This window comes from Dendropsophus ebraccatus, chromosome 3, assembly GCF_027789765.1.
Source record: "Dendropsophus ebraccatus isolate aDenEbr1 chromosome 3, aDenEbr1.pat, whole genome shotgun sequence".
Lineage (NCBI taxonomy): Eukaryota > Metazoa > Chordata > Amphibia > Anura > Hylidae > Dendropsophus > Dendropsophus ebraccatus.
Genome location: NC_091456.1, coordinates 99,169,837 through 99,195,895, shown reverse-complemented (window position 1 = coordinate 99,195,895; position 26,059 = coordinate 99,169,837). Strand labels below are relative to the sequence as shown.

At 45.5% G+C, this 26,059-nt stretch overlaps 1 protein-coding gene across 11 annotated transcripts in view; it reads right to left on the bottom strand.

The window, feature by feature from the left end:
* Nucleotides 1-847: 847 nt before the first annotated feature.
* Nucleotides 848-26,059, bottom strand: part of LOC138785889 (acetylgalactosaminyl-O-glycosyl-glycoprotein beta-1,3-N-acetylglucosaminyltransferase-like) — a 73,429-nt gene continuing 48,217 nt past the window's right edge. For 9 of the 11 annotated variants that reach the window (XM_069962335.1, XM_069962342.1, XM_069962334.1 and 6 more), the window contains one exon: nt 848-4,221. In XM_069962335.1, the coding sequence (XP_069818436.1) occupies nt 3,061-4,197 (1,137 nt within the window). In that variant the 5' untranslated portion in view covers nt 4,198-4,221 and the 3' untranslated portion in view covers nt 848-3,060. Of the gene's footprint in view, nt 4,222-10,783; nt 10,955-14,206; nt 14,821-26,059 lie in introns of those variants that run through there. The other 2 variants (XM_069962336.1, XM_069962337.1) reach the window with 2 other exon arrangements.

The following is a 26,059-nucleotide window of genomic DNA, read 5'->3' as shown; positions in this document are numbered from 1 at the left end:
AAAAAATGTATTTACACCACAGGTTTGTTGCTTAGTCTAGTGATGCACTAGAAAGGGTAAAATCTGCAGACCTCATGGAAGAAATGATTATGATTGTGAATTGCAAATTCTATTCGCAATGCTATTGCAGATTCGCCCCTTCTCACTGGCATACACCTCCTTTATGCCTCCCGATGACCTTCTCCTGCACCTGATTTATCATGATTTACACCTGCTCACACAGAGCCCCCCTCAGCCGCAGGGCCAGCCAGGTTTACTAAAAGGCATGCACCTCTTATGCTACGTTTACACGGAACGATAATTGGCCCAATCGTACGATTAACGATGTTGGAGTAACGATTTTTTTTTTCATAACGATCAGCGTTTAGACGGTACGATATATCGTACGGAAAAATCTTTAGCGATCGTTTTGCGATCGCGCGCCCACAGCCCGGCCCGCCCGCAGCCCAGCCTCACGGTCAACCGCAGTCCCCTGAGCCGCCCCGATCGCCACCCCCGCGGCCCCGATTGCCGCCGCCGCTCTGATTGCCACCCCCACCGCTCCGATCGCCGCCCCGTCCGCGAGCATACATTACCTGCTCCACTTCAGTGCATTGATTGGCTGAAGAGGGGAGCCGGGAATTTCAAACGGCTCCTCTTCAGCCAATCAGTGCTCCTCTTCAGCACTGATTGGCTGAAGAGGAGCCGTTTGATATTCCCGGCTCCCCTCTTCAGCCAATCAATGCAAGGCAGCACTGATTGGCTGAAGAGGGGAGCCGGGAATTTCAAACGGCTCCTCTTCAGCCAATCAGTGCTGAAGAGGAGCACTGATTGGCTGAAGAAGAGCCGTTTGAAATTCCCGGCTCCCCTCTTCAGCCAATCAATGCACTGAAGAGGGAAGTCGGGGATTTCGAAGACCTGCTACGCGGAGCAGGTAACATATGCTCGTGGCCGGGGCGGCAGGGGCGATCTGAGCGGCGGTGGGGGTGGCGATCGGGGTGGCAGCGGAGGTGGCGATCGGGGCTGGGGTGGTGATCGGAGTGGCGGGGGGGGGGCGATCTGGACGGCGGGGGTGGCGATCAGAGCGGCGGCGTGGGTGGCGATCGAGCCGGCGTAGTGGGCTGCGGATGAGCAGGGGGCCGGACTATCGCGTGACGACTGTTTATACGGAGCGATCGGCTAATTTTTTTGCGAACGACGATTTAAGAACATGTTAAAAGATCAAAATGAACGATTTATTGATCTTTCGCCGCATTTACACGTACGATTATCATTCGAATTCGATCGTTATCCCGATAATCGTTCTGTGTAAACGTAGCATTAGGGTCCATTTACACAGAAGGATTATCTGACAGATTATCTGCAAAAGATCTGAAGCCAAAGCCAGGAATGGATTTGAAATTTCAGGTTTTCCTTTATGACCTGATCTCTGTTTATAGTCTGTTTCTGACTTTGGCTTCAAATCTTTGGCAGATAATCTGTCAGATAATCTTTCTGTGTAAATGGACCCTTAGTAAATTTGGATGGGAAAAGGGGTGTGTGGCTTTATTAAAGACCAGCCTTCATATATGTCCCTCTCGAAGTGGTAGCCATTCACACCTAAATTGTATGGCGGCAGCATAAAAAAAGTATAATACAATTCATATATTAGTACTGTAAAATTGGCACAGCTGTCAAAAGTTGGTAACTGTTTTACTTTTATTTACCAAGATTTAGGACATTTTTGCAATGTTTATCATCTATAAATTACCGTCTCCAAGACTGATCCACAACTTGAAGGCCTGGCTACTTTTTTTCTCAGCCTGTTTTACCTATGACCTATGACCTATTTACCTTCAACTACTGAGAAGTGTATTCCAAAAAAGAAGCTGTTACTTTATAATAATATAAAAACATTGGTTATGGTGTTTTTACGCAAAGAGATTTATCTGACAGATTTTTGAAGCCAAAGCCAGGAATGTATTTTAGAAGAGAAGAAATCTTAGTCTTTTCTTTATGACCTGTTCTCTGTTTATAGACTGCTCCTGGCTTTGGCTTAAAAAATCTGTCAGAAAAATCTGACAAAAAGTATGAGACCAGCCATTCCGTCACCCAGCCAGGTCATGAAACGGGCGGTCTCAGAAAAGATCATCCAGGCCGGTACTGCAGTACCAGCCAGATGATCTCTAGCGCTGCTGAGTTCTAATGCGGGCGCATCCGTGCGCGCCTGCATTAGAACTCCCCACTGCACTGACAGTTTTTTCTGAGGCCGATATTTAATGAATAGTGGCCCCAGAAAACTGACATGTCAGTTTTCTACGGCGCCACTAGAGATCCCGGCCGGAGCGTATGCTATGTGTATACACTCCGGTCGAGATTCCATAGACGGCAAGGTAACGTATATTTTCGTAAAAGTACGGCCGTTGTTGCAATCGGCAACAACGGCCGTACTTTTACTAAAATATACGTTGTGTGAAGATGGCCTAAGGCTGTATTACACAGCCTGATGTTCCGGGGAAGCGAACGCTGACCTGTCGGCTCTCGCTTCACCCTCATTCTCTGCTCGCTGTGCTGTGCTATTACACAGATAGAGCGAAGCGCAGCAGACTGATCATGATTTTTTAACATTTTGAAAGACCACGATCAGTCGATATTGTGCATGTCAGCTGATCCTTTTTTTTTTTTTTTAACATGTGCTATTACACTAAACGATTATCAGCGTGATCGGTCAGAAATTGGCCAAGTAGGGCCAATAATCATTCAGTGTAATAGGTCCTTTACTTGCCTTTAGGCATTTTGTCATACACATTAAAAGTACTATTTACTATATGCCATTTTTCTCTTCTGATATTTGCGTTCTGAAATATCTTGGAATATTTAAAGCATGAATTAGTGTTTTAATTTAAGGAGTTTTGTAGAATAAAAAAATAGAAAGTTTTTATGTTACTAGTAAAAGCAGAGTCTTTTCCTAATTCTAGACAATTCCTTTTTTAAAATCCTAGGGAAATCTTGATATTGATGTACTGTATGACCTCAATATCATATTGTGAACTTGGGACACCTCATTAAGAAACCAACCAAGAACTTTAATTCTTTACTCAATCAGGTGAGACTTCCATTTAGCACCACCTTTATATTTTTTCTACACTGCAGTTTGGTCATCTGCAAAGCTTTCCACATGACTAACATTTCATAGGGAACAAATCGATGGACAATAAGGCAATACTGGTAGAAGCAGGGATCAAAAGAATCCACATTTTTAGGCAATGTGATCCCAAAAGTATGTATCCCCTGATGATTTTCTGGTTTTAGCCCTGCTCTCTTCAAGCACATTCCCAGATATGCATCGTCAATTGGAATTAATGGGATGTACTGAGATTCCTTGAGTATTGAAGAAGCAGTGAAGCTGGACAAGAGAATGCCTCCACCTCCACAGTAGGGGTCATAGGATTCATTAGGAAAAAGTTCTTTTGAGACATAATATTTGCTGTACTTCTCACGGACTAAAGGCATCCCTATATTTAGTGCCCCAACAAAGAGGTGACCCTTTCTGCCATTTATTTCTGTACTTTTCAAATATGTGATAACATTCGCCGTATGGACAAAAACATCATCATCTCCATTGAATATAAACTGGACGCCCGGACACTTCTGATGAATCCACTGGTGGAAAAGGACCTGCTTCAAGGTTAAATTGTAGAATGAATCTTCAAAGTTCCATTGCAGAATATCTCCATATATTTCACTTTCTGTGGATAGCAGCTGCAACATCCGTTTTGATTGTTCTTTTTTTCTTGGGATGCCAGTAAGAAAGAGTCTTTTCACTTGTGCACCACCATAACTCTTTTCCTCTCCCCAAGTCCTCCTGATTGCCTCACGATGTTCAAAATTTCCAGGGGAAGATTTAATAGCTAGCATCAAAAAAACATTTTTATCATTAGGGCCACCACATTTCATTGGGGAGTCAAGAAGCAATGGAAAGGCCCTGCAATGACGATAAGTCAGAAAATCCTTAAAATTTTGCGGTTCGCCGTTAAAGGTTGGGAGGCTTTGAACAGAAGTGTTTGGTGTACAGTTGACTAGTGGTGATTCAGAAGGGGCTGGAAAAAAATAGCGCACAGCCACATCTACCTGATTTATATCAGATGGAACTTTAGTGTTGTATGATAAGAAAAGTATGCGCAGTAGGATAACACCAGCTGCTAATTGAAGAAGAATCTGGTAAAACCTTTTCATCATGATAATTCTGGAATGTGGCAGATTCTGAAAATTATTAGAAAAAAAAAAAGAAATACATTATTATAAAAGCACTGTTATTACTTATCTGTTGTTATGATTTAAAGTATATCATGTAGAGAGAAATAGACACTCATCCTACAATAAATATGCAATGGTGTGCTAAACATGAATTATTATTATGTCTCAGAGTCCTGTTACATAGTAAGATAATTGATAAGGTTGGAAAAAAGAGTCCATCAAATTCAAACTATAACCATTGTGCTGATTTAGAGAAAGGGAAAAAAAACCTTAGGAAGCAGATGTCAATTGCCCCATAGCAGGGAGAAAAATTCTTTCCTGACTTCAAATATGGCAATCAGAATACTTCCCTGGATTGTAGGGATGTATAAAAGTCTTTATTATACAAACTAACCAAGCTCGAGGTTGGTAATTTGTCTTGGTACTGTAATCCACCCATTTCCTTAATGACTTTGGTCACCATCCACCGCACCTGCTCCAGTTTAGCTGTGTCCTTCATATATATCAATGTCCGAAACTGTACACAGTATTCCATGTGTGGTCTGATTTATAAAGAGGCAAAACTATGTTCTCATGTTTACCATCTATGCCTCTTTTAATGCATTTAATTTTTTTTTTGCCTTAGCAGCTGCTACCTGCCACGGATCACAAAAGTTGAGTTTACTGTCCACCAATACCCCCAGGTCCTTTTCGGAAGCAGTTTTACTCAGTGTTTTATCATTTGGCAAAATATTGTAACTATTGCTTCTACGACCCAAGTGCATAACATTACATTTAGCCACATTAAATCTAATTCGCCATTTATCTGCCCAAGGCTCCAGCTTCTCCAAATCCCTCTGTAATATAATATTCTCCTCTGTGGTGATTACTTTATCCAGTTTAGTATCATCTGTGACAAGCTTTCTTTACCCTGAGAACAGTGAATCTGTGGAACAGTCTACCCCAGGATCTGATCACAGCAAAAACAGTAGAGGGCTTCAAAACAGGCTTAGACAAGTTATTAGACTTAAATAGCATAAATGCATATGTATAGAATGTACCAATCATCCCTTTTCCTTCACCCATCCCCTTCTTGGTTGAACTTGATGGACTTGATTTGTCTTTTTTCAACTGTACTATGTAACTATGTAATACACCACTTCCTACAGGACATACATCAGCTGATATTAACTGGAAGACTGTAGACTTTTTAGCTAAATAATGACAAGGGCTTGCCAAGGCAGGCATCCACGGACTCTTGTTTTGCATATTTAAATTTTTGGGGGCATCAGTGGAGACTCTTGATTGAGTACTTCATTGGAATTTTTTCACTGATCTCCTTGAGTTCAGTGATTACTGTGTTTTGTTTGTTCATTCTATGGTTTGCCAGATTCTCCTGTCACCCAAAGAATGAACCCGCTCATTCTTCGGTCGGATGGCGTAATCTGGCAAACCATAGAATGAAGTCTATAGGACCAGCGAGTGATCTGCTGCGTTTCTGTAGTGTGCACATACCCTAAGGCTGGGTTCACCCTACGTATATTTCAGTCAGTATTGTGGTCCTCATATTGCAACCAAAACCAGGAGTGGATTAAAAACACAGAAAGGCTCTGTCCACACAATGTTGAAATTGAGTGGATAGCCACCATATAACAGTAAATAACGGCCATTATTTCAATATAACAGCCGTTGTTCTAAAATAACAGCAAATATTTACCATTATATGGCGGCCATCCACTCAATTTCAACATTGTGTGAACAGATCCTTTCTGTGTTTTTAATTCACTCCTGGTTTTGGTTGCAATATAAGGACCACAATACTGACTGAAATATACGTAGTGTGAACCCAGCCTAAGGATGCAATACTGTTCTTAAAGCAGGGATCCAGTAGGGTGGCCACTCATTAGACTGCCCTAGTTAGAATCTAGGCAACTCGGGGTCATTTCTCAGGCAGTGCAGAATGTAATTGTTTATATTAACATGGCTGCCCAGAGTCAAGAACAAGCTGTCCTCGGTGGGTAGTGTCTCCTCTAGCTCCTTAGTACTGCAAGTCACCTGAAACTTGACTATGACCTGCTGCTTGCAGACTCTTTGCATGATGTGCAAGGTGTATTTCCATGGGTACATCAAAATGAGGCGGTGGGTGGGGAGGCTTCCACTGCAGTATTGACAGGCAAGCTGCTTCAGGGTGAGAACACCTAAAATGCGCGCACACACAGAGCGCACTTTCTGCAGATCTGGCATATCAGGGTAATGGGTCAGAAAGCTCTGCACCACTAAGTTCAGCACATGTGCCAGGCAAGGGATGTGCTTCAAACTGGCTAAGCCCAGAGCTGCTACCAAATTTCACCTGTTGTCCCACACCACCTTGCCAGGCTTCAGGTTCAGCAGCAGCAAGCACTGGTGGTCTGTTTGTTGCTCTATCCCTAACCACAGAACCACAGCTCCTGCCCGTTGTGGTGTTTGTCCTTCAGGTACATTAGTTTCAGGACAGCCTACTGTCGATTCTCTATTAATGGTTTTTGCCCCCCTCCTCTTCTCTCATAGATGTTCAGGGACCCCCCATCTCCAAAGCACAGAAGACTGCAATATTGTGCCCTTCAAAAGGGCAGTTACTTACATTTTTCAGGCTTATCTGTCCTTGCCTGCAGCAGCTACCTCTCCCTTTTCTGCACAGCACTAATAATGTACTGACATTTTTGACCCCCTCCTCTCTCATGGACGTTTTAGAAAACCCTAGCTCCTCAGCAGAGACTATCGCACTGTTGTGCTCTGAAAAGGAGTTAATGTTTTATGGCCTAACTCTCCCTGCCTGCAACAGCAACCTCTCCCTACTCTGTTCAGCAGCAGAATGGCAGCAGAACATGTGACCACCATTAATCTACGGCGGGTAACATGTCCCGCCTGAGCAATCATGGCCATGCCCCTATGGGCAGTCTTGTCACTGTTTGTGATCGGATTTGTGTGACTGAACGCATGGATTCGGGCACAGATCCTAATTTTGCTGGTCGGGTCTCTTTTTTAATAAGGCTCTGACCAGATAGCCACCTAAGTACTAAATATTCAAGTCACAACACCAGTACAAGTGCATTATAGATAAACACAGTCAGCGTGTGCAGCAAAGATATGGTGAAAAAAAACTGGAGTCATTAGCATAGTTGCCAACATCTGAATTTTTTTTCCAGGGACACTTGGACAACAAGGGGTGTGGCTTATTGTGGGTGTGGCCTCAGTGGGGTGTGGCCTGTCATGGGTTTGGTTTGACAGGTGAGGCTTGTCACCAATGGTTTTTTTTCCAGAATTTTCCAGTTAAAACAACCCCAAATTAGCATTACACACCCCAGTATCAGATCCCCAGTAGATTACACACCCCAGTATCAGGTCCCCAATATATTACACACCCCAGTGTCAGGTCCCAAGTATATTACACACCCCACCTCAGAGCAGCATACAAGCTGTGGCCCAGAGATAGCACTCTACTGACTGACTGTATATACTGGTAGTTTTTGCCCATATGATGCAGCTGCACCCCATATAATCATACTACTACCCCCTTTATCCTCCTCTCCCTCCATTTTCATACTACTACCCCCTTTATCCTCCTGCCCCCCCCCCCCCCCCCATCATCATACTACTACCCCTTTATCATCCTGTCCCTGCATCATCATACTACTAGGCGAAAAGGAAAATGATAGCGCCGCCCCAGAAATATACCCTACGCATCTGTATATGGTACATATGACAATATACCAGCAGTGTATATACCATACATACACCTATAGACCAACAAAAAAAAAAAAAAAAAAAAAGAAATATATATATATATATATATATATATATATATATCACACACACTTTATACTTAACTATATACTGTACCAGCAGGATATATGCCACACATAGAGCTATATGCCAGCAGTGTATATATGTCACACATAGCCACGCTTGTCAGAAGTGTATATTATGTGCCCTTTAATTGTAATTTACTAATTCACACTGAACACAAGAAAAGATAGCTTTATTCAGTTTACAGGTGCGGTCTACAACTAGATTTTCACAGTAATAGTCTGCAGAGGGTTAAACTTACTTTAACCTTATGGTTCCTGGGAACTGGAGGGAGCCTACTGTGTTTTGGTGCACCATTGTTCAAGTGACCTGTGTGACCTCCCTGTCATTATCTTTTATCCATACAACCAGCTAACACAGAAAACTTCAGCAGGACTCACCAGACTGCGACCTTATAAGTCGGCACCAGGAGCAGGACAGCGGCGATGCAACATACTCACTGCATCTAGAAGAGGGTCAGGGTGGCCACCCCAGCACATACCATTCAGTATGCTGCTAACACAGTGTGCATAGTGTGAGAGCCAGTCAGCCAGGCCCTGTCATTTTAGTTAAGACAGACTGATTTAACTAAAATGGCAGAAGAAATTGCTGCCCCCTAAAGCATGGAGAATCTGCCACCTAAGCCGAGTACACTGTAAGCTATAAGTTCACCTTTAGTGCTTATAGCTAAAGGTGTTGGGCAACAGGGGGCGGGGCTTCCCACAGCAGGAATGGAGCTTCCTGGGACATACTCGGGACATGGTTTTGCCAGGACAGTCTGCTCAAAACCGGGACTGTTGGCAACTATGCATTAGTAGTAGTAATGCACCAGTGATTGGTCACTCACGATCCTCCAGAATTTGAAATACTGACAGCTGGGGGATCACTGACAGTTTGTGGCTCCCTGTGGTGGCAAGACTGTATATGCTATGTGAATATACAGTCCGCCACCACAGCTGTTACAGTGATGCCCTGTCACCACATAGAATACACAAGCGGGCCCCCTCACAAGTCCCCAGTCGTCACAGTGGTCCCCAGCTACCACATAAAACATTCAGCACTGACAGAGATCCTTCATGAGGTAAAAGGACCACTGCCCACATATAATTTTCTCTGTGTGGTTCGGGGATCCCTGTCAGGTGGAGGATCTGTGTGGGGGTTGTATCTGCTATGTGACAACAGTCGATCACTGACAAAACTAATTCTCTGCAACGGCCAGTCTGTATATTTACATAGCATATACAGCCTGCCCACCACAGGGAGCGCTGGTGTGGTGTCCCACTAGGGGTGTTACTTTTATTTACACCCTTCGCAAAAGTCTGTACATTTTGTGGTCTTATTGCAGCCAAAGTAGTATTAAGAGATGACCACTAGTTGTCATTATATTATGTATTGAAGTATAGAAGCTGCACAGCGGAAGTGTCTCAAAGGGTTATTGTGTTTGTGTGTACCAGAATCTATGGACCAGAAGGATCTTTACTTTTTTCTGTCCTATCACCTCTTCTCTCTGTTTTTCTGTTGCACTCTTTTCACCCAACCACAGTGCGCCTTACACGCTGGATTGGAAGTTAGTCCCTTGGGTGAAGGAGGAGTCTTAGTTGGGATTTTGTGGCGAAAGGACGCAGACCAGATTGCTCTCAACAGTGGTCCTACTTGGGCCCTGGTCCTCTGCCAGGTCCCCCTGCAAGGAAGAGGAGTAGTCTTAGTCAGTGCCCCGCATGGGTAGGATGCAGGACAGTGCTCTGCTACCAACTTCTCTCTCAGTGCCTATACTCTGTAGGATGCAGTGTTAAACCTCTCAGGAGAGGACTAGCTAACAGATTATCTCAACCCACGCCGTGGACTAGGAGAAACGACAGTGCAGGACAGTATCCACTAAAGAGCCAAAGAGCTATGAAATGATCAGGGTGGAGCAAAGTTACTGTAAAAGTCTATGAACTCCATCTCGCAGCGCGAGTGTCAGCCAGAGAACCCTCAGCACCTGCTCATCCCAGGTAACAAGGTCTGGGGACTGTGTCTCCTATTAGTACGGTTCAGCCAATGCTAGTGGGCAAGTGGTGTGAAGACTCAAGGTCAATACACAGGCACAGGGTTCTCATTCTTCTTCTTCTTCTAAAAGTATTCTTCTATATACTCCAACATCCCAGCAGAGAACATTACTACATGTGTTGAGACTCTCACGGCACCCTCCTCTCTACTACGATACCTCAGTGCAACTCTACAAACACTACTACATCCTACTCAGCACTTATCACACAGATCTGGTGGTTCTATGTACGAGTATTTATTGAAACTTTATTAAGTGTATATCCGTGCTCATCTGTATTATCTGTTGCCCATCTGCTAGTAAATCAAGTCAACATTATTCACGGAGTCTGTGATTATTCACCACCACCTACTCAGCATATACACCACAACCTTGGGACTTCTCCCCTTTCTGTGGGTGGCGGGTCCTACTATTCGGGAGGCTCATTACACTGCTCTGGCCTCCTGTGACCGTAACATCTGTGACTACACTATCCCAAGGGACCCGGTAGCAACCCGACAGAACACCGACCACAGGGGAAAAAGGGTACAACAGGCCTTAAACCTTAAAAGCAGGCATGCCATCACACCTGTGTGCCCACCTGGCACTGGCATCACGTGACAAGATCTTAAGGTCCGGCTGTATCTCGGCCATTCACCACAGAAGTGGCATCACACTTCCATCTAGCAAGTGACCAGCCGTCCCACCACTATAACACCATCCGGGGGTTCGCCTCACTTGGATCTGCTGTGCTCTGCTCCAGTTCCGGGTCCCAGCCGCTTATAGGTCTGGGTGGGGGCCTAGGACATGACGTGTCAGGCCCAATTAGCCAGTCAGCGGCCGAGGCACGAACCCCAGTGCTGGAGCTGGGGTGGTAAGCACATGTTGTTATTTCAGCCACCTTCTTCCCTGTTTTGAAAAAAAAATTCTGTGCCTGGATTACTCGTTTAAGCTCACTGTGGTGATCAACATTCAAGGAAAGCATTCACACAATGAAATTCCGGCAAGAAAGAAGATGTGGCACTTACCAGAGCGTAATGCAAATATGAGGTTATTTCCATCATAAGGTCCGTGTACAGACGTGGAGGAACATACATCCCTGTTTGTTCCTCCACGTACACTGACCTAATGATGGAATACAACCTCATATTTACATTACGCTCTGGTGAGTGCCACATCTTCTTTCTTGATGGAATTTACTTATAATATACAGCCTGGTTGCCACAGGAAGCCAGGAATCACCTTTCAGCTGGGGGCTCTATCTTCTAATTCACCCATACCTTGCTTTTATAAATTTAGCCCTCCATTGTCGAGATCTTTTTACTGTATCATTATGGAAAAAATGGACTGGTTTGCGTTTGGGCTTTTGTCAGCTCAGACAAACCCTAGAGGCAGCTGGGAGAACTCTGGAGTAGGTGAAAAAAGTCTAAAAGATGAAAACCATACAGCTGGATGCTAATAAAATTGCGCACAGGGCATTGCAAGCAGCTGAATTTACATACTGTAGTTAGGCTTTTGGGTCCTGGAGGAACACCCCCTAAGCTTTTGAGGCTCATTTTGATATTAATACAAAGATAGCTATCTCAGTGATAGATGGCTTAATTTGTAAAAACAAGGTATTGCATGAACTCCCCAGACCGGGAAGCCCTATACAAATCAGGAGTTTTGGGGCCCCATACAGCCAAAGTGTCTTGGCCCCCCTACCAAAATGGGGGACATATTATTGTCTTTTTAGAGCCAAAATATGTGCTGATTTACAAGCCAAAATATAGTGTACCGTACCTTTTCAACAACCTCTGATATGTCATAATAACAGTAATCAGTATTGTAGAGGATTTCACTGCGAGAGAATTGTAGTGTGAAATCAGCTACGATACGTTATGTGTGAATGTACCCTAAACCCCAAAAACATAAATGTTAAGATATCCAAAGCCACAAATCATGACACAAAGTACCTACATATGGTGAAATGGCCCCCCAAAAATCATAAAAACTAACTATGAGACTGCTCAATAAAGCAGTACCCAGAATACCAACCAGGCTAAATAGCCACAAACATACCCCTCAAATGCTGGCAAAGTCATATGTAAGGCCAAACCCTATGCTAGACCACTACAGCAATAAGAAAATGCATACATATTTGCCTAAATAAATATACTGCAATGCAATGTACAGGCAACAGGAGGCACTCTCTGGACTGCCTCTGGGGTAGTGAGGACTTGAGTGGATTGTATATATACATAGAAAAATAATTAAATTATATAAACATGTTTATATCAGGTGAAAGGTAAATACGAATCCATAGTAGGTGGGAGACCCTGCCCTGCACACGGCTTGTTCAAAACATGGTTGCCATGGCATGGAGAAATCTGCGCATATGTAAAATATGCAATGCCCAGCCTTTATAGACCTCAGAGGTTAGTGTAAAGCGTCCATCCAAAAATGAAATAGTCTGGAATTGGCGCGGATAGCCAAGCCCCCGTACCATGAGCTGCTTATGTAAATTAAAGGTAACCAATCAGCACGATTGTACTAATATGGTGTGGTGTCCCACCACAGGTGTTTTTCTCTCTCCTGTGCACCTGTCCAAAAGCCTCTTTTTTCAGATTAAAAAGTGGTGATGAGGTATTCTAAGATTTCGCCACTAGATATCAGTATTTTCTATGTCCAACGTTTATTGTGTACCATGTGTTTTGTACTAACCTCTAGTAGGTGCTTTATCTCTTACAAAATATCTCTTCTCTCCATATTCACTCCCTGTAGGAGGAGTTAGTTAGTTCCTTGTTGGAGTCTAGACACTTAAGTGTATAGATGCAGCAAGAGACAACCAGTTCTTTATCTACCCCTTAGTATGCAGTGCAAAGCACTTTAAAGGTAGAGAGCCTCAAGGAACACCCTAACCCACGCCGATAACATGTCTACACAGAGCAGGATAGCCTGGATAGGACAAAGGTACTGTAAAGAAGATCTACGTATCATCTCTCGCAGTGCAGGTAACTGGGACACCACTGGACACTAAGCTACATCTAGATAACCACGGCTGGGTCTTGTAGTACCCTGACAGGATGGGTAGCTCAACACTGTAGGGCAGAAGGTGGTCAGACCAAAGTCTAAACACAACTACAACTACAAATTTCTTGTTTGGACGAGCACTGGCGTCACAACATTAACATCTCTGACTTTCTGCCTTTCAATCATCCCCACACTGTGCGCTGACAGGCAGAGAGCCGTGACTAGTCCCAGGCGACTCCACGTCCAGATGACTAGTTGCTACCCCTCTACATGCCTTGTGTGGGGGAATAAAATTATTTTCCTGCTAACTAGAGCTACTGCAGCAGCCGCAGCCAGTATGTGCCATGAGTTGCACAGTAGCTTTATAAGGTGCTGAAGGGAACCATATCAGCACAATCGTTGGTTCTCTTTAAAGGGAAACTGTTTCCTGTTGCTGCTCTCACAAGCAGTGCACACATACCTTCACTGCTGCTGTGTGCAAGACATGGGATCACACAGCAATGGTGATGGCATGTATGCACTGCTTATGTGAGCAGCAATGGGAAAGTGATATATGCATATCCCGCTGTCAGTTTCCCTTCCCTTGTATAGCCCACATTTAAAGTGTACCTGACCTTTTAAAAAGCTTTTGACATGTCAGAGAGAGATATTAAAAGTTTGAGGTTTAAATTTGTACCAAATGGGAGAAGGAGCGTGGAGAAGTCAGCACTCAGTCCTCTTTTGGCTCTGTGTCAGTGAAAGAGTCAGGCTCCATAGACTTACACTAGGAGTTCGACTCATCATACGACACAGAGCCAAGAAAGGACGCTGCTAAGTGCAGCCTCCTCCACGCTCCTTCTTCCGATTGATTCGAATCTAAACCTCAGAGCCGGGCCGATCAAAACTTTTGATATTTCTCTCTGACATTTGAAAAGTTTTTTTAAACGACTGTGACACGTTAACATCATAAGAAAGACACACACACACACACACAGACATACTGTACATATACATATATAATATACACCTACTGTACATACATCATATACACCTACCATAAAGTGTATAAACACTTTATACGGATACACACTTGCATATTGCATGTATGCTTCCACAGTTCTCACACATATACAGACACACACACACATTCACTCTCACACAGGCACTTACTTTTCATGAGGAAGCTCCTTATATCTTCACAGCGCCTGCAGATCCTCTGTGTGATACTTGGCTGGCTGCTTAAGGTGTATACAGGTGTGATGTTGATACCTGTTTGGCTGGTTTGCTGTCCCCAAATGGTCGGTAACTGCTGGGAGTGTTGAGGATCACTTGGGTCACGGTAACCTGGAGTGGTAGTAGACCCACCGGGATCAGTACCGTCACCCACAGAAAGGGGAAAAATAACCCAAGGAAAATAGTGGTGTGCTTGGGTGCAGGTGCAGAAAGACAAGACAGTCCTGTGCGTTTAGTAGAGAAAATAGAACACTTTGCTGAACAAGGCTTGAGGTGAACAGTGCACGTAATGCAGTTAGTGCAAATCTTGACACTGAAACATAGTTGCTGACAAGGATTTGAAAAGAGGAGAATTCTTAGTTTTTCCTTTGTTACCTGTTCTCTGCTTATAGTCTGTTCCTGGCTTTGGCTCAAAAAAATCTGTCAGATAATCTTTTGGTGGGCCCTAAGGTAGACCCAGTACTTTGTAGAAGTAGGTGCTTTGTAGCAAAAAGGAAGAAGAGGAGAGGAGTTGCCAGAATAACGCTGCCCAATGTAGTATATGTGCTCTGCTGGAATAAGAGTGTAGAGAGAAGCGATAAGTTATACTCATACTAACAGATGCAATATTGAGGCTGTGAACCGCCTATGCCCCCTAGTTGCGTAAAACCCCCTGGTAGGTGGGTAGTACAAGCCACAGTCGTCAGTTATCTGGGTGCAGCAGGTTCCCGAGATTCCCAGTCATACTGCGCTGTGCAGTAAGATACGTAGACCTTTTCCTTGGTAGCTTTGTCCTACTGGGGTCAGTTCCCATAGTGCCAGGAGACTGCCCTGCACGTTTTTAAAGGGTTCCTGGCATGGGCAAGGGTTATCCTAGGTGGCTTCTCTCCCCTAAGGTGAACTTAGCACTTCATAGTGAAAGTAGTTGCTTTCATAAAAGAAAGTGTCTTGTCTATAATCTTTGGTCCCTGTCAGGGGTCCTGGCTAAGCCAGGCCCCGGCTTAACTTCTGCAGCAACTGGGTCTGTTTGTGTCCTCTCACTCTGGAAACTAAGTAAGAACTGACTCAGTTCCTCCACCAGGTTAACTCCTCCTGCAGGGGTAAATCTTAACCCTCCTGTGAGTGGTGGGGCTGAGTGTGGGTGAGAGAGAAGAATAGGATAGGAAGGAAGAGCACCTGTGACTGGTCAGCATATAAACACATGGGGGTGGACTTATGAACACCGGCGCAAGCCTCTTAGTAAATCCGGACAGCTGGGCGCCCAAACCTGCGCATATTAAATCTACACCTGCTTCCAAGCAGGTGTAGATTTTGATCATGATTTACACCTGCGAGCAGGCGTAAATCATGATTAATGAGGCACGGGAGGAGGCCACGCACCTTTTCCCTGGTGTACGCCTAAGGCGTACCTTTCATAAATCCCCCCCTTGGTATAAAACAGTTTACCCTTAACTCTTCAGTTGTGCATAGAAGACATAAAAACAGTGGTGACCCCTAGTGGGGAAAATACAATACTACATCTCTCACTTTGTTAACCTGAACGAGTGACTTGCTGAGGTGCATTGGATCGCACCCCTGGTGGGACACCACATCTGTCCTTCTCCTCGCAGCTGGCACCACCTCTCCCGCCCCTCCCCCCCTCTGCACCGACAGCAGTGAAGAGCAGGAAGGAGTCTGTGAGAACCATGAGGGGAGAGGAGCACCGGTGAGAACTCCACACAGCACAGGTGGAGGGAGCAGGACCCCCAGAAGAACAGGTCTACAAAAGCATACCTCCCAACTTTTTCAAAGAGCAAATAGGGACATGTGCGCCGCGGTCCCCATAGCCACGCCCACATAGCGACCCTCCATAGCCACGCCCCATAGTGACCCTCCATAGCCACGCCCCCATAGCGACTATCCATAACCACGCCCCATAACAACCCTCCATAGCCACTCCCCTACAGTCACCACATGCTGCTGACTGAATAGTGCCCTATACAGTATCCAATCCCCTCAAAAATGCCCTATATAGTATCCAATCCACCATTATAGTGCCCCACATAGTATCCAATCCCCCCAATAGTGCCACACATAATATCCAATCCCCCACATAGTATCCAATGCCCCATATAGTGCCCCACATAGTAGCCAATGCCCCATATAGTGCCCCACATAGTAGCCAATCCCCCATATAGTGCCCCACATAGTAGCCAATGCCCCCATATAGTGCCCCACATAGTAGCCAATCCCCATATAGTGCCCCACATAGTAGCCAATGCCCCCATATAGTGCCCACATAGTAGCCAATGCCCCACATAGTAGCCAATACCCCCACATAGTGCCCCACATAGTAGCCAATCCTCATATATGCCCCACATAGTAGCCAAGCCCCCATATAGTGCCCACATAGTAGCCAATGCCCCCATATACGCCCCACATAGTATCCAATTCCCCCATATAGTGCCCCACATAGTAGCCAATCCCCCCATATAGTGCCCCACATAGTAGCCAATGCCCCATATAGTGCCCCACATAGTAGCCAATCCCCATATAGTGCCCCACATAGTAGCCAATCCCCCATATAGTGCCCCACATAGTAGCCAAGGCCCCCATATAGTGCCCCACATAGTAGCCAATCCCCCATATAGTGCCCCCATAGTAGCCAATGCCCACATATAGTGCCCCACATATTATCCAATCCCCCATATAGTGCCCCCATAGTAGCCAATCCCCCCATATAGTAGCCAATGCTCCCATATAGTGCCCCACATAGTAGCCAATCCCCCCATATAGTAGCCAATGCCCCCGTTTAGTGCCCCACATAGTATCCAATCCCCCCATATAGTGCCCCACATAGTAGCCAATCCCCATATAGTGCCCCACATAGTAGCCAATGCCCCCATATAGTGCCCCACATAGTAGCCAATGCCCCCATATAGTGCCCAACATAGTAGCCAATCCCCCTATATAGTGCCCCACATAGTAGCCAATGCCCCCATATAGTGCCCGACATAGTAGCCAATGCCCCCATATAGTGCCCACATAGTAGTCAATGCCCCCAAATATGCCCCACATAGTAGCCAATCCCTCCATATAGCGCCCCACATAGTAGCCAATGCCCCATATAGTGCCCACATAGTAGCCAATGCCCCCATATAGTGCCCCACATATTATCCAATCCCCCATATAGCGCCCCACATAGTAGCCAATCCTCCCATTTGTGTGGCCCCACCGAAAAAAAACAATAAACCAGTAACTCACCTGTCCGCCGGTCCCAGCAGCTCTTCTCCCGGCAGAGCGCGCACTCCCGTCATCCTCCGGGGCGGGCAGCGGGGTATACAGACACTGACTGTGCCGGAAGTAATTCATGACAGAGGCTGCAGGTCACTTCCGGCACAGTCAGTGTCTGTATACCCCGCTGCCCGCCCCGGAGGATGACGGGAGTGCGCGCTCTGCCGGGAGAGGAGCTGCTGGGACCGGCGGACAGGTGAGTTACTGGTCTTTGTTTTTTTCGGTGGGGCCACGTTTAATGCGGGACACTGGGTGCCGTTCCGGGACCGCGGGACAGCACCCCGAGAACGGGACTGTCCCGCGGAATCCGGGACAGTTGGGAGGTATGGCGAAAGTCCATTCTTGTCACTAAGCAATACACTGTACTGGCAGCAGCATTGGGCCCCTCTCCGTAAGTCACCTGGCCTGGGCCCCTTACAGCACTCCCAGCAATACTGCCTTGATGACGGCCCTGCACATACGACTTTTAAGGAAACCTGTCAGGAACAAAAAAAAGCCAAATAAGCCAAGCACAGTAACTACTAGTAACCACATTGCATATGTACCTTTAATTATTTTTTGCCAACTGCTGCATCAAAGCCCATGCTCTGCACCATTGTCCAACGTCTCTTCAACTTTTTGCGCTGCCCAGTCTAGCTGATAACTAATCCAGCCTAACTCTTGGAGCTCATGTGCCGTGAGATGCAATGGTGAAAGCGTGGCAGCCTACATAGTTTGTCCGGTGACTTCTGTGTCTCACCTTACAAGATCTGTCATCTCTTCTCTCTGCACTGTCAGTTCTAGTGGGTGCACCAGCAACATCATTTATAAGATCTTAATGTCCTCCACTGTCAACCACTCGCTATTAGTATGCAGGGCCGGGGAAAATGGTAGGCAGGGGCAGGCGAAGGCCTAGGGTGCCATCTTGTGGTGAATATTACAGGGGGCGCAGTGAGTGTCCACACAGTGAGTGGCCTTGCATTATATTAAATGCAGTCTCTGCTCCTGTATGCACATTCCAGGAATATGTGCAGAAGCGGGGACTCCAGTCTGACAGCGGACTTCCTGCTCCTGCACTGTATGGATGCCCCTGCTGTCAGCTTTGGGTGTCCTTATAAGGGCGCATACACAGCTGAGAGGAAGCTCAGAGCAGGGAGTGATCAGCTCTCTGCTCTGTGCCATTCACTTCTTTGTTAGGCTTTGTTAGGGCTGCAATCTAGAAGTGATCTGGAGCAGCCAGTGATGTCTTCCTGGTCAGGCTGCTCCATGTTATCTGTGTGCAGCCTGACCAGGAAGCATCCAGGAAGCCACAGCAGCGTGGGAACGATGTGTGAGGTGAGTAGCTGGCTTGTTTTATAACTTATCCAGGAAGTGGGGGACAACGGAGGGGGTCAAAGGAGGGGGATTATGAGGACACAGCAGGGGGAATACAGTGGGATTATGAGGACAGAGGAGTGGGACTACAGGGGGACACAGCAGAAGAACTAAGGGGGATTATACGGACAGAGGAGGGGGACACAGCAAAAGAACTACAGGGGGATTATGAGGACACAGCAGGGGGACTACAGGGAGATTATGAGGACACAGCAGGGGGACTACAGGGGGATTATGAGGACAGAGGAGGGGGACTACAGGGGGACACAGCAGAAGAAGAACAACAACAACAGGGGGATTATGAGGACAGAGGAGGGGGACACAGCAGGGGGACTATAGGGGGATTTTGAGGACACAGCAGGGGGACTACAGGGGGGATTATGACTACACAAGGACACTGAATGGGGCATTAGGAAAAACACTGGGTACAGGATGGGGGGGATTATGACTACATAAGGAGACAGGATGGGGATTAGGACAACATGGAGGCACAGGATAGGGTGATTATGACTACATGAAGAGACAAGAGGGGGGGTTATAATAGTGTGGAGGTGCAGAGGGGATCTCATTAAGTGTCAAGGCAAAATGGAAGTATTTACAGCATGGAGGAATAGAAGGGGCTAGTTGGAACCGGATCCAAATGGAGAAAAGAGAAAGTGAATGACTCTGATGAGAGAAGACGTCACCTGTGAGTGACTGCGCCCTGATCACTATACTGTCACTGTGTGGGGGTAATGCTGGACTCTACAGTAGTTTTTTATTTAGTAGCAGTACTGGTATTGTTCAGTCATTAAGCAGTGCTAGTGTGTTCAAGATGTGGCAGTATTACTCTGGGGGCTATACACTACGTGGGAGCTATACACTATGGGGGGCATTTATGAAGTCCAGGGCTTACAAATGTCCCTGAAGCTTCGGAGCTCAGGGGATTTATGTAGAGGCGCATTGCCTCTACATAAATCCCGAGCGCACCGAGCCCGTCCGTGCGAAAATTTTTAAACCTACGCAGAGGCCGCGCCCCCTCTTCGTGCTGCCGCACCCCCTATAATGCCCCCTCTCTGCCCCACTGGCGAAGGTGGCACAGATTGGGCCAATGCAAAAAAATATTCGCAAAATGACCCTTTGCAAATATTTTTACGCCAAACAGCCCCATCTGCACCTAAAAAAGGCAATTTCGCCTTTTCATACATGTCCCCCTACGTGTATATATGTTTTTTTTATGCGGGGGTGGGGGAGGGGGGGCGCCATTTGCCATCTCTGCCTAGGGCACCAAAACTCCTTGTCCCGGCCCTGTTAGTATGTGTCACATTCCAAAAAAACAGACTTTCCCTATAATATTTTATTGAAGTATTAAAGAATTACTGATGCGCAGTGGAATTGACAGTGCAGAGAGAGGAAATGACAGATCTTGCGCGTGGAGACACAAAAGTCACTAGAGAAGTAGTGAAGTTCACCACGTGTGCCCACCATCTCATGGTGCATGGGTTCCAAGAGCTAGGCTGGGGAGGAGACGAGCTGGGCAAGTTGAGAAGGCCTTACCTAGTTGCACAGGTCAGTGGCTCTGAAGCCTCCTTGGCGCTTACAAACCAGAATAAAAGGCACTTTTGTCTTCAATGTAGTGGTGGGCAAAGAAAGAAAAAGTACATATGTAATGTAATTTCCATATATATTATTTGTCCTTTTCTAACGTGACAGGTTTCCTTTCTGTGCTGCTAAGTGGGTGTTGGTCACTTGGGCACTTGTCATGGTAACCTGGAGTGATGTTGGTACCCACCCCCAGTCAGACAGGCGTTGCTTCTGCAGGTTTGGATAGCCCAAGTGTAACCTGGTGTGTAGGTGCAAAAATGACTGACAGAGTTCCGTAGCTTAACCAAAATAGTGTCCGTTTACTGAGATACTTTTCCAGTGCAAATACAGAATAAGGCTTTTTTGTAACTGCAGGTGAAGGTGAGAGGAAGAAGTAGTTGTAACAACAGAGGTGAGAGTAGAGGAGCATCTTGATGAAGCTTTGTGCCAGGATAGTGTAGTTGAGATAAGAAAAAGAACTCGTATAGATGGGTTACCCGTCCTATAAGGGTAGTGCGGGGTTCCAGGTCCCTGCTCTGGGTGAAGCAGACTTCTCGAATCCTTTCAGGAAAGCCGTGCGTTATGCAGTAGAATACGTAGGCTAGTTGCAGCTTTGTTCTACTAGGGTCAGTGCCTAACTGGATACAAGTCACTGCCCTGTACTGTGTTGAGAGTATCCCTGACATGGACAAAGTGATCCTCAGATGATGTCCTTTCCTCCTGAAGGGTCTAGGGGTCCTCATGCTAGTGGTGACTACTTGCTGACTTGGAACACACTCTCCCTGCGTCTCTCTCTCAACTCCTGACAAAAGACTGACAGACCCTTCTGTGGTGAGCCCCCGTGATGCTATGGCAGAGAAACGGCCGGTCACTTGTTAGGTGGTAAGGTGTGACGCCACTTCTGTGGTGGTTGGCCGAGATGTAACCGGACCCTAAGATGTTATGTTGTGAAGCCAGTGCCGGTTGGGCACACAGGTATGGTTGTACACCTGCTCTTAGTTTAAAGGGCTGGTTATACCTTGCTCCCCTCTGGCCAGTGACCTGCCGGGCTGCTACGGGGTCCCCTGGGTTGCTATCACAGTGGTCCGGAGGGGAGTAGTGACCCACCCAGACTATAGGTACTGCCACAGAAAGGGGAAATGACCCAAGAAGTGTGTGTATACTGTGTTGGTGTGGGGTGAAGAATTACAGAGTCTCTTTACCATAAATAAAATCTTGCTTACTCTGAAAGTACGAAAGCAGCAGAACATACAGCTTTGCCTTGACAGTATACATTACACTTGATAACACACTTTATAATACACTTGATAACACGGGATCCAGATTTGTGACAGGAGTATAGAGAGGAGTACAGTCGTGCTGACTGAGTTGCATGTAGAGAGATATGTAGAAGAATCAGAGGAGCAGAAAGGAGGATGTCGTGAGAGTCCCAACCTAAGTAGTAATGTGCTCTGCCGGGAGGTTGGAGGATGAGGTAGAAGAATACTTGAGAAAGAAGATAGAATACTTGTGCCTGTGTTTTGACCGTTGGGTCTTCGCACTACCTATTGCCTACCAGTGTTGATTAAACTGTTCAAGAAAAATTAAGTTCGAGTCGAACATGTCGATTTTCTTGAACTCGAACCGAACTTTTTACTGTTTGTTTGAGTTAGTGTTCGAGTTCAAGTTCAAGCGTCTTTTGCCAGCCAATCAGTGCAGAGCACATAGAAGTGTCAGCAATGTCATTGCTGAGGTATAGAGGTCTCATTGGCTGGTAAAATCACATGACCATCTTATATATATATATATATATATATATATATATATATATATATCACTGTGATGTGTTCTGGATGCCATTTTCTGCTTACTCACTGTGCTGTACAGACTGCTCTCTGTCTGTCTGTCTGCTTGCATGCTGCTATTTAGCTTAGTTAGCTAGTTAGTTAGTGGGGTGTTTAGCAAGCTCAGGGACTTAGGGACAAGCTTAGGGACTTAGGGAGAAGCGTAGACCTAGTCAGATAGCATTTCCCTCTCCATAGACAGCAATACTTGGGTTTGGTAAAGCTGGGTGACCTCCATTATTTTCTTATTCACACTCAGTGCCCAAAAGTCCATTTTTGTCAGTTTTTATTGCTGAATAATAGTATAAAAAACATCTTCCCATCTGTCATACGCATCAATCAATTATTGTCATACAGATAGATATATACCGTGTATTATTGTCATATATATATATATATATATATATATATATATATATGCACACCGTGTGTTATAGTCATACAGATATGAATACACACTTTGTGTTATTGTCATACAGATATATATATACACTGTGCCATTATACTGCCTACTATACAAGATGCTAGGAAAGCTGGGTGACTGCCATTATACTGACTACTATACAGGATACTTGGAAAGCTTGGTGACCACCATTATACTGACTACTATACAAGATGCTAGGAAAGCTGGGTGACCTTCATTATACTACTTTACAAGATGCTAGGAAAGCTGGGTGACCGCCATTATACTGACTACTATACAGGATTCTGGTAAAGCTGGGTGACCTTCATTATACTGACTACTATACAAGATGCTGGAAAGTCAGGTGACCTCCATTATACTGACTACTATACAACATGCTAGAAAAGCTGGGGGACCTCCATTATACTGACTAATATACAAGATGCTGGAAAGCTGGGTAACCTCCATTATACTGACTACTATACAAAATGCTGAGAAAGCTGGGTGACCTCCATTATACTGACTTCTATACAAGATGCTGGGAAAGCCGGGTGACCTCCATTATACTGACTACTATACAAGACGCTGGGAAAGCTGGGTGACCTCCATTATATTGACTACTATACAAAATGCTGAGAAAGCTGGGTAACTGCCATTATACTGACTACTATACAAGATGCTGGGAAAGCTGGGTGGCCTCTAATATACTGACTACTATAAAAGATGCTAGGAAAGCTGGGTGACCGCCATTATACTGACTACTATACGTGATGCTAGGAAAGCTGGGTGACCGCCATTATACTGACTACTAAACAAGATGCTAGGAGACCTCCATTATACTGAAAACTATACAAGATGCTGGGAAAGCTGGGTGACCTCCATTATACTGACTACTATACAGCATTCTGGTAAAGTTGGGTGACCTTCATTATACTGACTACTATACAAGATGCTGGAAAGTTGGGTGACCTCTATTATACTGACTACTAGACAACATGCTAGAAAAGCAAGGGGGACCTCAATTATACTGACTAATATACAAAATGCTGGGAAAGCTAGGTGACCTCCATTATACTGACTACTATACAAGATGCTGGGAAAGCTGGGTATCTGTATTTACTGTTCGATCACCACTATTGCCTACCAGTGTCGGGGGACCTGTCCTAGTGGGTGACACAAGCCCCAGACCCTGTTACCTGGGATGAGCGGAATGCTGAGGTTTCCCTGCTGACAACCATGTTGCAAGATAAAGTTCCTAGGCTCTTAGCAACTTTGCTCTATCCGGATCAGTTCCTAGTTTTCTTTGGCTTTAGTGGATACTGTCCTGCACTGTGACTCTCCTAGTCATTGGCGTAGGTTAAGTTGATCTCTGACTTGTCCTTTCCTGTGAAGGTTGTAACACTGCATAATGCTGTGTAGAGTTAGTTAAGATGAAACTGTGACTTGTCTTACTTCCTCCCCATACAGGAACCTGACTAAGACTGCTCTTGACTTTTAGGCTGGGGACCTGGCACAAGGCCAGGGCCCAAAGGGACCACTATAGGGAGCGTTCTAGCTTGCGTCTTTCCCCTACAAAGTCCAATATCAAAGACCACACACATCCTGTCACCCACGTGATTTCCGATCTACAGCTACTGTAAGGTGCGCTGTGAGTGGGTGAGGAGTGTAGATCGAAGAAGCAAAGAGAGAGATGATAGGATAGAAGAAAAAGAGACTTCCATAGGTTCACAGATCCATGTGACACACAAAAAAACAATAACCCTTTCCATACTTCAGCCGTGCAGCATCTGAGTACACATACCTATAACAGCGACATCTAGTGGGGGAACTTTATCTCTACTTACACATAATAAGTACAGCCTTTTGAGAGGGGTGTAACTAATAGCAACACCCGTGGTGGGACACCACACTTCCACCAGGAACAAACCTCCTTTTATAGGGGCAACTAAGTCTCCCTGTGACTGGTGGGGCTGTGTGTGTAGAATAGAGGCGTATGAGGATAGGACAGAAAAAGTGGAAAAAAAAGACCTGCACCTGTTATAAGGCATAAGAACAACATGTGACATACAACGGTTTAACCCAGTGTTTCCTTCAGCTGTGCAGAGAACAAAGCACACAAAAACACAGTAGTGCCTGAACCGAGTTACTTTACCCAGGTGCAATAACAAGTTAGTGGCACACCTGTACTGGGGCATTACACATATAGGCATATATATTCACACAAGCACATACTGTATACCCACCCAGGCAAAGACACACATTTAGGCAAATACTGTGTGTACTGCTTGTACAGACACATATACAGTCACATATAAACATATACATCAATACCCTACAGAGACACATACACACACAAATGTTGTACACGCAGACCTCTCATCCTCCCTTTCAGCAGAGACTTGCTGGGGCAGCCTGTGGGTGGAGCTTCCTCTGCAGTCTCCTCTTATCTGAGTAGTAAAAGCTTCAGGACTGAAAATAATGGCAGGATTGGCCAGGTGATGCCCTCTTCCTGCTGGGAGGGCACTGTGTGGCTAAAAATGGTTACATATCACAAAGGCCAGTCCTGATAGAGGGGATGTTAGTGTCATATGCAGTAAGTGTCCATTGTGTGAATTGAGTATGTCTGCTATTTGATGGCATGTTTGAAATGTAAGGAATGATTCTGTGATTAATCACACCAGTAGTATTTTGGCCGTGTACAGACGTAATTGTCCGCAATTGTGTGCCAGCGTTTACAGACAGAACAACGGATGTGTGAATGTAACCTTATCCTCCACAGCAGCCAGAAGCATGACATAGCTGTCCTCCAGCAGCATGACGTTCTCTAACCCTTGCCCCCCCCCCCCCTCCCTGAGACAGTTCAACCAGTAGTTATCCTCCAGCGGCATAATAATTTGTCTGTGTCACCCACGGCCACCCACCCACGCCCGAACCCTTCCCCTTCCCCCCAGGACACAAGTGTTCATCCAGTATTTATCCTGCAGCAGTAGAGTTGGGGAAACCACATATTTCTCTTCTAACATCATAATGTCATGCCTAGAAGAGAAATATGGATTCTCTGAAAATAATCCTTTTTAGATCATATACAATGAATTGAGTGTTAAATTGATGATTTAGTGATAGTGTGGAACGACAATGAAAATTCTTTTGAATTGTAACGAATATGATCTAAAGTTTACTACGTGACTTGGAGGGAGTGAGGTTTCCTTTTTGGATGTACGTTTGGTGGCAGACAAAACTAAGAAACATGTAGAAGTGCTGCCATTTAGAAAGGATTGTGCGGGCAACACTATTCTGATGGCTATGTCATGTCACCCACCACACGTCTTCCACAACATACCCTATGGAAAATGTTTATGGCTTAAAAGAAATTGCAGCAGAGGATATATATAAATC